At 33.7% G+C, this 12,544-nt stretch overlaps 1 protein-coding gene across 2 annotated transcripts; it reads right to left on the bottom strand.

The window, feature by feature from the left end:
- Positions 1 to 3,150: 3,150 nt before the first annotated feature.
- On the bottom strand, positions 3,151 to 11,185 carry LOC122316698 (receptor-like protein 56). Of its 2 annotated transcripts, XM_043133425.1 has the most exons (7): positions 10,710 to 11,185; positions 8,059 to 8,217; positions 7,357 to 7,434; positions 6,460 to 6,624; positions 6,097 to 6,162; positions 5,799 to 5,945; positions 3,151 to 5,523 (listed from the first exon to the last, which is right to left on the bottom strand). In XM_043133425.1, exons 1-7 carry the CDS (start codon positions 11,116 to 11,118, stop codon positions 3,302 to 3,304), a joined length of 3,246 nt encoding a protein of 1,081 aa, XP_042989359.1. In that variant the 5' UTR covers positions 11,119 to 11,185; the 3' UTR covers positions 3,151 to 3,301. The 2 variants fall into 2 exon arrangements, with proteins under 2 accessions (XP_042989359.1, XP_042989360.1); XM_043133426.1 differs by lacking the exon at positions 5,799 to 5,945.
- Between the last annotated feature and the right edge of the window lie 1,359 nt (positions 11,186 to 12,544).

Here is a 12,544-nt window from a genome sequence, read left to right as displayed (position 1 = left end):
ATGTTTCCCTTTTGGATTGTTTTTCACAGATCTGAATTTTTTGGCTAGATCTAGGTTTCTTTTGTTAGTTCTGTACATGTGTATGCAACTTTTACCCCATTTCTCTCAACTTTTTAATAACATGTGGGTCAGATCTTGCCCAATGTGCTCATTCAAATTCTACACGTGGAAAACTTATATTACCATGTGGATCTGTTTTTCATGGATCTCTTTAACTAGTTGATGGAAATCTCTATGGCCATGTTTCCTTTTTAGATTGTTTTTCACATATCAAGGTTTTTTTTGGCTAGATTTGAGTTTTTTTGTTTTTTTGTTCTTCATGGATCTCATTTGTAAGCCAATGTACGCGTCATAGATAATTTCTGGTATTTCTTTGTGTTGATAAAGTTGTGGTACATATGGTGACGAGTGCATGCATGTCTCTCCAAATACTTTAATCCACGAATTAATTAAAAACAATTAGAGGCATCTTTCTGTGTCAAATAGTCAAATAGTACTGCATGTCTTGTCATTTTAAGGGTTATCCATATTAGTTTAATCACCACCTTTCAAGATGTTGGCTTCCAGAACCAGTTGATGGTTTTCATGGTTATCTTACAAAGTTGTGGTATGTTTTGACGGAAAAGAATTTTATCATCTCTGAACAGAGAAAAGAAGGTATGCATGAATCACTCTTTCATGTTTTGATATGGTATCGCGTATTCATATTGTTGCTCCATTTGTGGAACAGAAATGCATTGGCTCATGATCAAGCTTGTGTTTTACAATCTTACTTGAAAAAAGCTTTTCAAGATGATGCATTATTGTTTTTAAAAATTGGCATGCAGTCCACATTGATATTAAATGGTGTTTGCTTCTTCATTCTCATTAACTATTTATTTTCACCAAAACTATTTTCTTTGATGATTTATATTGGAATTGTAGTGTTGCTCAGCATGGTATTGTGTTTTCTTTATATTTGAACTAGTCACCGTTTTCCTGCTTTTAGCTAGGCTGCTGTGGATGTCAAGAAGAAAATTACAGCTTTGAGGGCTATGCATTATCGTAATTTCTATTTGATCTTCAATAAGTTCATCTAGCTAGCTAGCAATTGTTGGAAATATTTTCAAAATAATATATATTATATTTATTATTAATAATTTGTTGGGATTTATTTTTAGAAGTTATGAATTATTTTGGAAAGAGAGAAGTTATGTGAAGTTTATTTGACTTATATTATTTTGGGTCTATATGAATACCATGAGCCATTACCTGGCTTAGTGGAAAGGAAGCAATGTGACCATTAGATTGGGCCCAACCTTTGTATTATTTGGTAACGGACACAATAAAGATACCTATTCAGATCAAATTACTAAAAAATGAAAAGTTACAGCTTTTCATTCACATCCTTTGGCCCTCTAAAAATAGACCCATTGGCTTACAAATTTAATCACAGAATCTCATAATTCAATTTAGAAACTCTCTCTCTCTCTCTCTCTCTCTCTCAAAAGTATTTCTTCAAAACTTATCATTAGGATATCCGAATTCTATAGAGAACAAATTTCTAATCTCTTGGTTGAATAGTAAAATATAAGGGTATTCGAAGTCTAATTTCGTGTGTGTGCATAACGCAGTTAAACAAATAGACTCATTTTGAGTTTCATTGTATCTTAGAGGTAAATTCGCTTATAATCCGTGTCATACCGTTATTGGTATGAGCAAATGTTATTTTAAGAAAAACGACATTGTAATGCACCTTGCAGCAAACTTTTCTCTCACAATTTATTTATTTATTTATTTATTATTATTATTTTTTTGTGCAGCTTGTTTTGCACCAATAGCAGTAGTGTTAATTGATGCAACTGTGATACCGCCCATAATTAGTTTATGCTAATTCCTTACTTGCATGGGTTTCTAGCTAGCTAGAGTGATCATCATCACTTCCACCCCTACAAAAAGCTGAATTTCATGTATGCATGCCATGTTGTAGGTTTCTTGTTTATAATAAGAACAAATGTATTGTTAATTTTTGTGTATGTATCTTACTTGATCATTGATTAAGAATTCATACAATGTTTGGCAGATACCTTGATGTTGAAGCTAGAGAGGTGCTGATGACTAGATCATTATCATGTAAAACTCATAGATTTGTTCATTGTAAAATTGATGTTTTGCATTGGGATGTGACCGATGTAATATATGGTATGTAGTGTATTGTGTGTGTGTGTGTGTTTTTTTTTTCTTGTTGAGAGAATGTAATGTGTGTTGATATCTATTATTATTTATTTTGTTTTATAAAAATTTTGAATGGAAAGTATATAAAAAGATTAAAAAATCACTATAAAAATATTCATTATATAAAAAATAATATAAATAAAGGGCTATAAAAAATCTTTTTAACACTTAAAAAATCTTTTAAAAAGTGTTAAAAAGATTTTTTTTTAAAGAAGCTATTAAAAAGTGTTAAAAAGATATATATATATTTTTTTTAAATCTGGGTTTTAAGCAAAGATATCTGAGCTTTTAAAAAGGTACTATAAAAACATTTTCAAAAATTTTAAAGTTTATTTTTTTTTAAATAAAAGCAAAAAAAAAAAGTAATAAACCCGGATATCTGAGTTGTAGCCAGATATCTGACTTTAGTACTCTTTTTTATTTTTTATTTTAAACTCGGATATCCTGTTACAATTCGGGTATTTGGGTCCAAATCCGATACCCGCCCAGGGTTATGACTTGGTTTATCCGGGCGGATATCCTCCAGCCCAGTTTTAAAAAGTCAGATCCAGATATTCTGGGTTATTCGGATCGGAATCCGGATGCACAACCCTATTCCAATCTGTTGGGATCATAAGATCGAATATCAATATAACTTCAATGAAGAAACTAATAGGGGCACTCAAATTGTTGTGAATATATAGTGAGGCACAAAATAGTTATTTATGTCCAAAAATAATCGACTCAAATCTATGCTCTCCGAGTGTACTGGCCTTATAAAATTTCGGCAAATGATTTGCCACGAGAAACAGAGCCATTTTCAGCGATTTAAATTTTCATGTACTAAAAAGATAAGACTAATTGCGACAATCACCTTTTGCTGGAAACTTCAATGAAAGCTAGTTGTCTATAGCATAAGACGATTTTCAGCATAAAATTATAATAAGAATTACCATATCGATGAAAGAGGGGAGTGAGTTCCTTGATTCATAATATTAGAGCACAACCAACAATATTGATAATCAATATTTAATACATATGCATGTACACAACTAGCCACATATCATCACTACCTTTAAAGATGTCCATTTAAACGGGAGATATCAATCTAATGTAGACATAGTTGAACTGACAACCTTTTTAGGGGTGTCAAAACTGTAAAATAACTCCAGTACATGAGATCCTCAATCAAATTGAAGCACCTCTGCCTCCAATAAGGATTAATATAAAGGATACTAACAACCATTGAAAAAAAAATAACGTAAGATACTGAGAAGCTTGCAAAAAAGGCTATAGGATCTACCTGGTACCATTTCCTCTCACTTGCTTTTGGTTTTGACTTTTCTACTATGGTACTACAGCCATTCTCCAGCGGTGGTCCACAAAGAAATGGATTTCCTTCATAGCTACTATTCTCAAAAGTCCCAAATTGATTTTTCATCTCAGGAACTTTACCAGATAAATTATTGTATGCAACATTGAATATTGCCATAAAATTCAAATCAATCAATGTTGAAGGAATTTCTCCACTCAAATTATTGTGAGAAAGGTCCAAGCTTTCTATCGAATCCAAACTCGAAAATTCCTTTGGAATCGAACCTGTCAATTGATTGTAAGACAAGTTTAGTGAATGAATTGAAGATAATTGTCCAAGTTCCACTGGGATTCCTCTTGTTAGTTTGTTGCACGACAAATCTAATCCAGACATGTAATCAAGGATGCCACCCTTGTAGGATCTAGACCTGTACTTCGTAACAAACTCAACCTCAACTTGATTATCAAATGCAAGATCCATAGTGCCACCCGAAAGGAATTTCCCTAGAAGACTTGCATATCTTGGAGTTTCTTCCTTGTACCATATCGTATAAGTAGCATGAGTTTGTGGAAAGGAAAGATTAGTAGCATTTATCTTCCCAAAGGTAATATTGTGAAAACAAGGCGGTATTGTCCTAGAAAAGGAGTTCCTTGAAAGATCCATTATGCCTATTTTCTTTAGCAAACATGCTTGGTTTGGAATCATGCCACTAAGATTGTTGCCTCCCAACAAAAGTATTCTTAAGTTAGAAAGTGTACTGATTTCAATAGGAATGGTACCGGAAAGGTTGTTTTCTCTAACGTCCAATGTCACAAGAGATGATGAGTTAAAAAGAGCTTTTGGTATAGATCCTGTAAGCTTGTTCCCTTGCAAAAGTACATTAGACTGTTCATTCAAGCAAGAAGGTAAAGGTCCCGAAAGTGAGTTATAAGAAAGATCTATTAAAAGTCTTGAATGTAATCCACATGGAATGTGACCCTCAAAAGAATTATTCGTCATGACAAGAGCTCCCCCAACCATTATTATGTATCCTATCCAACTGGGGATTGTACCTGACATCATGTTGTTCCCAATATCAAACGTCATCATGCCACTGAGAGTTAATAATACGCTAGATAGAGTACCTGTGAACTGATTGTTGTTCAATTGAAGAATAACTAAGATTGGCAACTTGAAATGCTTCGAGAAGATTTCACTTTGCAAGTTATTATTGTGTAAATTCAAAATACCCAAGTAGATACATTTGGAAACCAATTCCTTTGGTACCTTCCCCGAGAATCTATTAAAGGACACATCCAATATTTTCAAATAACTCATGTCACCAATTGAGGGTGGAAGATCGCCTTCAAAATTATTTCTGGAAATATTTAGAACTTTTAAATATGGAATTACCTTTCCAATATTTTCTTGAAGTTGCCCATCTAAATGATTTCCTGAGACATCCATCCAAGAAACATTAATATGGTGCTCTAGTTGTAGACAAAATCGACCCTCAAAAGAATTATTTCTAAGATTTAGCAGTCGTAGCCTTGTATTGTTTTCTAACAACCAAAAGGGGAAGCTTCCTTTCAACTTATTGTGAGAGAAATCAACTACTTCCAATCTGTGCTGATCAAAGAGAAACTTTGGAATACTGCTGGTTAGCTTGTTCATATTACAATTTTGCAATACTAGGGTCGTTAACTGAAATAATGGGGTCCAACCGACTGGATTTTCAGTTTCAATCTCAAATTTGTTGTTGTCACTCATAATTCGAACCACCTCAAGCTTGGAATGATTAGTGAATAAGCCGAATGAGAACAAACCCTCAAAAAGATTATGACTAAGATCAATATACTCAATAGCGGTGGGATTCAAGCTGGCTACCAGAGATGAAGACAAGTTTCCAATGAAACGATTACCAGATATATCAAACAATCTTAGTGATGACATATTGTTTATGCATCGAGGAAGGATTCCTTCAAAGTCATTGTCAGAAATATCAAACTCTTCAAGTTTCTTCAATCTGCACAAATCTATGATAAGAAAAGAAATTCGTAGGTGGCGCAAATTGGCTAGTTCCCTCACTTTTTTTAACAAGTCAATATGTATGTATGTGTATTTATATATATATATATATATATATATATATATAGTAAAAAAGGTGAATGGTTAATTGGTACATTTTCCAATGGAAACCAATGAGAATAGCTAAATCATGCAACAATTAGTGCCTATCTTTAACTTGTTCTAACATTCGATCCTAATGAATTAATTGAAGATAGGTTATTAATTTGTTTTTCATACTCACCTTGTGTAGGAAAATATTCATTGAAATTATTGTCAGCTAACGATATAGCCTTCACAGAAGATAGTGTCCCAAAATATGGAGAAATACTCCCAGTGATGAGATTTCCACTTATATCTAAAATCTCCAACCTACTTAAATTTGCCAAACCTACCAAGGGATTTGAAGACAGAAAGTATGAGAAAAAAATATTTAGAAAGGAAAAAAAGATTGATATTAAAGAGAAATTCTACAAATTCCCTCTCATTAACTTGCATAATTTATCTTAGCCTTAATTGGATATTAGTGGATAAGTTATTACCTTGGATTCCAGTAAGTCGGTTACGTCGCAAGATCAAGACCTCCAAGTTGCTTAGATTAGCCATTTCTATATCACATAGTGAATGAACACATTTGTTAGTTTGAAATTATTGTACCGAGGGATCCAAATCATGAAATCAAAATCAAAATCAAAATAAATGCTAATAATACTGGTATATAATTTTGATAATTAAGATTAATTCAACTTGGCTTGAGATTTGTTCATGATATTCTTCACCAAAAAAATGCTATTTCTTAATTGAAGCATCTTAAAAAACTCAAGTTTATATGCGCAAGTGCGCGCGCGCACACACATATAAATATATATATATATATATATATATATATATATATATATATATACCTTTGATAGAAAGGGGCCCTTCCATCGTCATGTAGTTGTAACTTAGGTTCAAAGACTTGAGGGCTGGGAGCTGGGCGCCCAAAACTCTGAAAATTTGCTTCCCAAAGCTATTGGAACTTAAATCTAAGTGCTTTAACTTGCTCGGTTTAGACAAACCATGGAATTCTGAAGAAAAAAATATATCAATTGTTAAATTCACAAAATGGGCTTATCCTGCTTGTATACAGAATTAGCACAATAATCATAAAAACAAAACGTAATTAAGTAGCTAACAATATTTAAACTTGATATGAAGTTTTGGGTAGATCGATCATTAGTAGCACACCCTTGTCCTTTTGTGAAGTTTTGTAGGGGTGATATTGGAATGTGGGTATGCAGAGCGATCATCTGTTGTGGTATGCAGAGAATGTTGGCCTCTTTCTTATTTATGATGTTAATATCAAGTTTATTGGTAGAAGTTGCTAGAAAAAATAATGATATTGTCAATATCAAGAACCTGATTTGATTAGTATCTCACCCAAATTAAAGTTATTTGATTTTCATAATAATCAAGATATGTACATTATCTCATTAATCCTGTAATTTTCCTATAAATAATGCCCTATAGTTGTGTTCAGTTTATTCAGAAAATAAAGATGTAGCTCTCAAAATTTTCTCCCAATCCCTCATTCTCCTCCCCCTGATCTTCTCTATTTCTATTTTTATTTTGTTTTAATTTCTTTTAGTAGATTGCGATCTTTTGTTGTGAGTTCAAAGGCTGTCAAAAATAGTCTTACCTAAAAAGTGAACAACTCTATATATACTCCTAGGCAAAAACTTCTAACTCTGCTGCCGGTGTAATTGGAGATTTTGAAATTCCGAAAGGCAGTCTACCTGATCAAGTTAGTCATGAATTACCTTTGGGTGTTGAGCCGTCCGTACTGAGACGATTCCAAGTTAAATCCAACCTCTCCAAGTTTTCTAACGCCAATAATTCTGCACAAAATAAAACATAGAAAAAAAACAGGATGCATAGGAATTGACTACAAATTCTATAAATTAATAAAACAGATCAACATGCGTTATGATAATATGCAGTACTCAACAATGAAATTAGTGTGACTAATATCTATTGTCCTTAGGTTTTCTAACCTTGACAAGCTTTTAAAACCTGTACTTGTACATATTTCGTAAAATGTAAAAGCAAATATGCAGTCATTGGTGGTATTTACAAGAAAAGTAGCATTTCAGATATTGTCAGCAAGATACACACAATTTGAACTTTAATTTTGGGCAAGAATTCGTAATCCTAAGTATTCATGTAAATGGATTTGGTACAATATTTTAAGCAGAAATAAGAAAAGAAATGATGGATTAAGATCTCTTTAAGCAGAAATAGGACCTACTTGACGTGTCTTTCTTTTTTTCCACTTGAAACCTTCAAGTACGGTAAGAATTTTATGAGATATTTTTTTACAAAAGAAAATAATTTTTATCTATTCTAAAATTAATTGTATATACTATAACTCTTTTAGAGAAGATTATTGTATCTTAAAAAAGAAAGTCGAAAGAATAATCGGAAATCTATATACTGACAAAGAAGACTGCATACAAGAATACCTGCAGCTGTTGTCCAATTTCCCGATAGATGATTGTACGCAAGAGCCAATGTGGTAAGGGATGAAAGTTGAGTTAGGGATGGTAAAATGCTATCTCCAAAGCGATTAGAAGTGAGGTTCAATACCTCCAACCTTCTCAATACAGCTAGCCTTTCAAAACCTGCAAGAAGATTATTGGAAGTGTACTATAGTAAAGAAAGCAAAGAGAAATGAAGGCTGTAAGGACAGAACACAAGAAAAATGTACCACATATGGGACCTACGATCACAAATATCTCTTCTTTGTTCTTCCTTATTTGACGCATGGCCTTTTGCTCACCTAGTTTATTTTTCTTTTTTAATTTCATTGTATCAAAATTAAGAATTTGGACACCACGTGGTTATTTTAAAGTCAACTAAATCCTTGCTTGTGAGGGATGAATCAATTTAAACAGATATGTTAATTTAAAGCACGGTTGTAATAAATCAACTCATTTCTATTACTTACGAACACAACCCTCATTTTTTTTTCTCTTTTTTTTTTTTTATTTTTTTTTATTTTTGGGGAGAGGAACAAAAATCAAAAACCAAACTTTCATTGGCTATGCAACCACCAATTTCATTGCCGAACAAATCAAGACTTATTAGCTCCTTGAAAAGCTAAAACAGGGAAACATTTAGCAACCAATTATGCTCCTCGATGAAATCGCCTTATAAAGGTGTTGCTTTAAATCATGGAGGGAGAGTTCAATGACATGACCCATGGTGGAGTTGCACGAGACTCGCTCTCCCAACCACAATAATCACTGCTCATTTGATCTGTGTCTTCAATTTAGGAGGGAAGACGGTGGCCAATGTGATAATTAGATTTTAGAAACGCCTTCAGTCATAACAAGCCAATCCTCTCTTCTTCCAAGCAACCTTTATGCTCATAGATTTGTACAAAAATCACTAATCTCCACACCAAACACTTCACCAAAGACCACGGCCTCCTAATTGGAAAACATTGCCGCAGACCTCGGTTCATGATTTCTTGCTAATTAATCAACTTGCTTTTTTGGTTGGTAGCAGCTAGGCACAAAATACTCACTCTAATTTTCTCCACCTTTATTCTACCATACATAGATGAATGCGACAGGAAGACCTTTAAAAAGGAAATATATCTTACACAGGCCAATACCAGCTGGATGATGAGAGCACTAACTAGACCTCATGAAATACAAGACTCCATACTGTTCATTGGCTGAACTTTAAAGTTAGAAACTAATTATTTCCACATTGATTTGGACTGATTCCACTACATACGCCAAAGACTTCTAGAAAAAGTGGAAGACTTGGGTTACTAAACTCGGAGGCTCTCTATTTCCAAATTGACTTGGACTAATATATACACCCAGATCTTACTCCGTAGAAAATGCCTTAATATCCACATCTATTTATACAGTCACGGAACTTGTTAATTCCAGTGGTTTTTGGGGCCTAGCTTGGACCAAAGTGTCAGAATAGATGTGGAAAGTGAGAATAAATGATAGACTGAGTTAAGTTATTATTATGGAAATTGCTTGGAATGTATTCAACTGGTGTTGGGCTAGCTAAAATGATCTCGAGTAATTCTATATATATACAATCGTGAAGTGCATAAATGCATCGTAATAGTTTTGAAAAATAGTGAAATCTACTATTAAAAAATTAATTTTTTTCATGTAAGTCCCATATTTTATTTACTTTTTTCAATGTGATTATGTGGAAGTTACACAATTTATAATTTCAAATATATTTTCTCTTTTTCAATAGCACTTTTGCAGGGATTTTTTGGAGATAATCCTCATGAGAACTCAACATCTCATAATGTGTTGCTAGGGGTATGTATCTAAGGAGTTGGTTAAAGTGATTCTTAATTCCTAGCGTTAGACGGGGGTTAGACAAAAACCAAATTATCCATAGCTCTACTAGGTGATGAATGGACAACTGTAGAACGCACTAGAATCTCTTCAAGTAATAATTTCACATGTAAAGTGTTGGCAAAATCAAAAGGACAATAATTTAAATTAAAAAATGCAACACACAATGAGTAAAAAGGAGAGGGTATTTATATTTTTAATCAGAGGCATTTTAGGAACCTAAATTCCCAGTCAAGAGAGGGGAATTGCAAAAAGAAACGCTAATACAAGAACCTAATCGAATTGAAACAATCGAGCATCTACATCTGAAGACGGGGGCTTAATTTTTGTTGCGGAGAGGTAATTCATAAAACAATAAATAAATAAATTATGCAAAGGTCATCGAATAAATTATGAACATGAAATAGCATTGTTTGGTTGGTTTTACGAAACGAAATAATTATTCCCTTTGAAATACCGAGGGATCAAGATCATGATCCAGCACACATTTTGATTCAAACATGTGCATACTGAACACAAAAGCTGGACTGACCAATGTCAATATTAGCCATAGCCCAAGAAAGTATGCATGCTCGATCACAATGTAACGACTAAAAGGATAACAAGATAATCAAAATCAAAATAAATTCTAATGATGGTATATAATTTAATTGATAAGATTTCCGCTTTCTACAGGTAAGTTTGGTTTTTTTTTTTTTTTTGGTTTAATTTGTTGTGTTGTAGTGTGAAAGTTAAAGCAGCAGTTAGCAGGGGCCACAAATTAGAAACCAAACCTTCATTAGCTATGCAACCACCTATTCGATTGCTTGACAAATCAAGACTCATTAGCTCCTTGAAGGGCCGAAACAAGGACACATTTAGTAACCAATTATTTGTATTGGTGATATTGCACAGGGAGAGTCCGACGACATGACTTGTGGTGGAGTTGCATGAGACTCGCTCCCAACCACAACAATCACTCATGCTTATCTGATCTGCGTCTTCAATCCAGGAGGGAAAACGGTTGCCAATTTCAGCATTGGATTTCAGAAATGCCTTCAGTTGTAACAGACCAATCCTCTCTTCCTCCAAGCAACCTTTGTGCTCATGGATTTGCACAAAAATTACTAACGCCCACATCAAACACTTCACCAAAGACCACGGCCTCCTGACTGGAAAACATTGCCGCACACCTTGATTCATGATTTCTTACTAATTAATCAGCTTGTCTTTTGTTAGCATAAAATACTAACTCTTATTTTTTTCATTTTTCTACTGATATATATACATAGTATGAGCATTAACTATACCGCGTAAAAGACTTTCTATGCATTAACTAGACCGCGTGAAAGACTTTGTATTTCCACATTGACTTGGACTAATATACATAGTATGAGCATTAACTATACCGCGTAAAAGACTTTCTATGCATTAACTAGACCCCGTGAAAGACTTCCTATTTCCACATTGACTCGGACTAATATACATAGTGGGAGCATTAACTAGACCGCGTGAAAAACTTTGTATTTCCACATTGACTTGGAATAATATATACACCCACATATTACTCCGTAGAAACCTGCAAAATGCCTTAATATGCACATTTATTTCACATGGACTATCAGCTTCAGTTTAGAATATTTGGAAATTCAGGTTCATTTTTTATCAAATTAGCTTATACAGTCCCGGATCTTGATAATTCTAATGGTTTTGGGGGCCCTAGAATCAAAGAGTGGAAACTGAAAAGAAATGATAGACATTAAATCCTTATCAGCTTTAATTTCATGAATTGATTATAAAAATTAATGATCAAAGTCTATCATGGCCGGCCTATAGCCTTCTAGCCTGGCTAGCAAAATGAGTTCTTTTTGTTTAAATAACAAAACATACTTTCATTCATATTAAAAAAGTGATTATAGATATTTATCAAGCCATACAGCTTGAGAAATAAAGTTTGTAATACAATCCTACCACATCATTAAGTTTCAACATTACAAGCAAACCTAGCAAGACTGAGCAACCTAATTACCCAATCAACTTACATGTTGAATAGAGCAATCTTCAAATAATCACTCTTCCTTACTTCACGTAGTAGAATACCATACATAGCATCTTAATCCTCTTTAGTTTGAAGGTTCCTCACCATAAGTAAACAGTCACTTTCCATAATGAGTCTACTAATCCCCATCGTTGCACATAATAGCAAGCCTCGAAATATAGCAAGTAATTCTATGGATTCAAGCTCAGCTACAGCAAGTTCCAGCATACTTGCTGCCATAACAATGTCACCCCTCTCATCTCGAAGCACCACCCCAACACCTACCCTATGTGGATCACTAAACATAGCACCATCCACATTTAATTTTAAAGTTCCAGCAAGTGGAGGTCGCCATCTGAAATAGTGCCTAATCTTCATAACAGGTAAGTCCTTACAAACTGCAAAACTCCTCTATAATGACAATGCATGCTGAATGACATGTCTAGGCTCCATATTCTCATTATCATGAACCATCTTATTTCTCCTTAACCAAACTCCCCAAGCCACTAAGAAAAACACTAACAAACCTTCCATACTTCCTCTTGCTTTCAATTTCATTACAACCTCCGTCATGGATGGTTGTGGTTCCAA

Source organism: Carya illinoinensis, chromosome 7, assembly GCF_018687715.1.
Source record: "Carya illinoinensis cultivar Pawnee chromosome 7, C.illinoinensisPawnee_v1, whole genome shotgun sequence".
NCBI lineage: Eukaryota > Viridiplantae > Streptophyta > Magnoliopsida > Fagales > Juglandaceae > Carya > Carya illinoinensis.
This window is presented reverse-complemented; position numbering and strand designations above follow the sequence as displayed.

What these genes read in the sequence shown, in the direction of transcription:
- LOC122316698 (XM_043133425.1), bottom strand. Translation starts at nt 11,118, where the DNA reads ATGAATCAAGGTGTGCGGCAATGTTTTCCAGTCAGGAGGCCGTGGTCT. An exon ending in GGACGGCTCAACACCCAAAG is followed by an intron (nt 6,625 to 7,356) that starts GTAATTCATGAC and finishes TTTTTTCTTCAG; the next exon opens with AATTCCATGGTTTGTCTAAA. An exon ending in AGGGCCCCTTTCTATCAAAG is followed by an intron (nt 6,163 to 6,459) that starts GTATATATATAT and finishes TATGTGATATAG; the next exon opens with AAATGGCTAATCTAAGCAAC.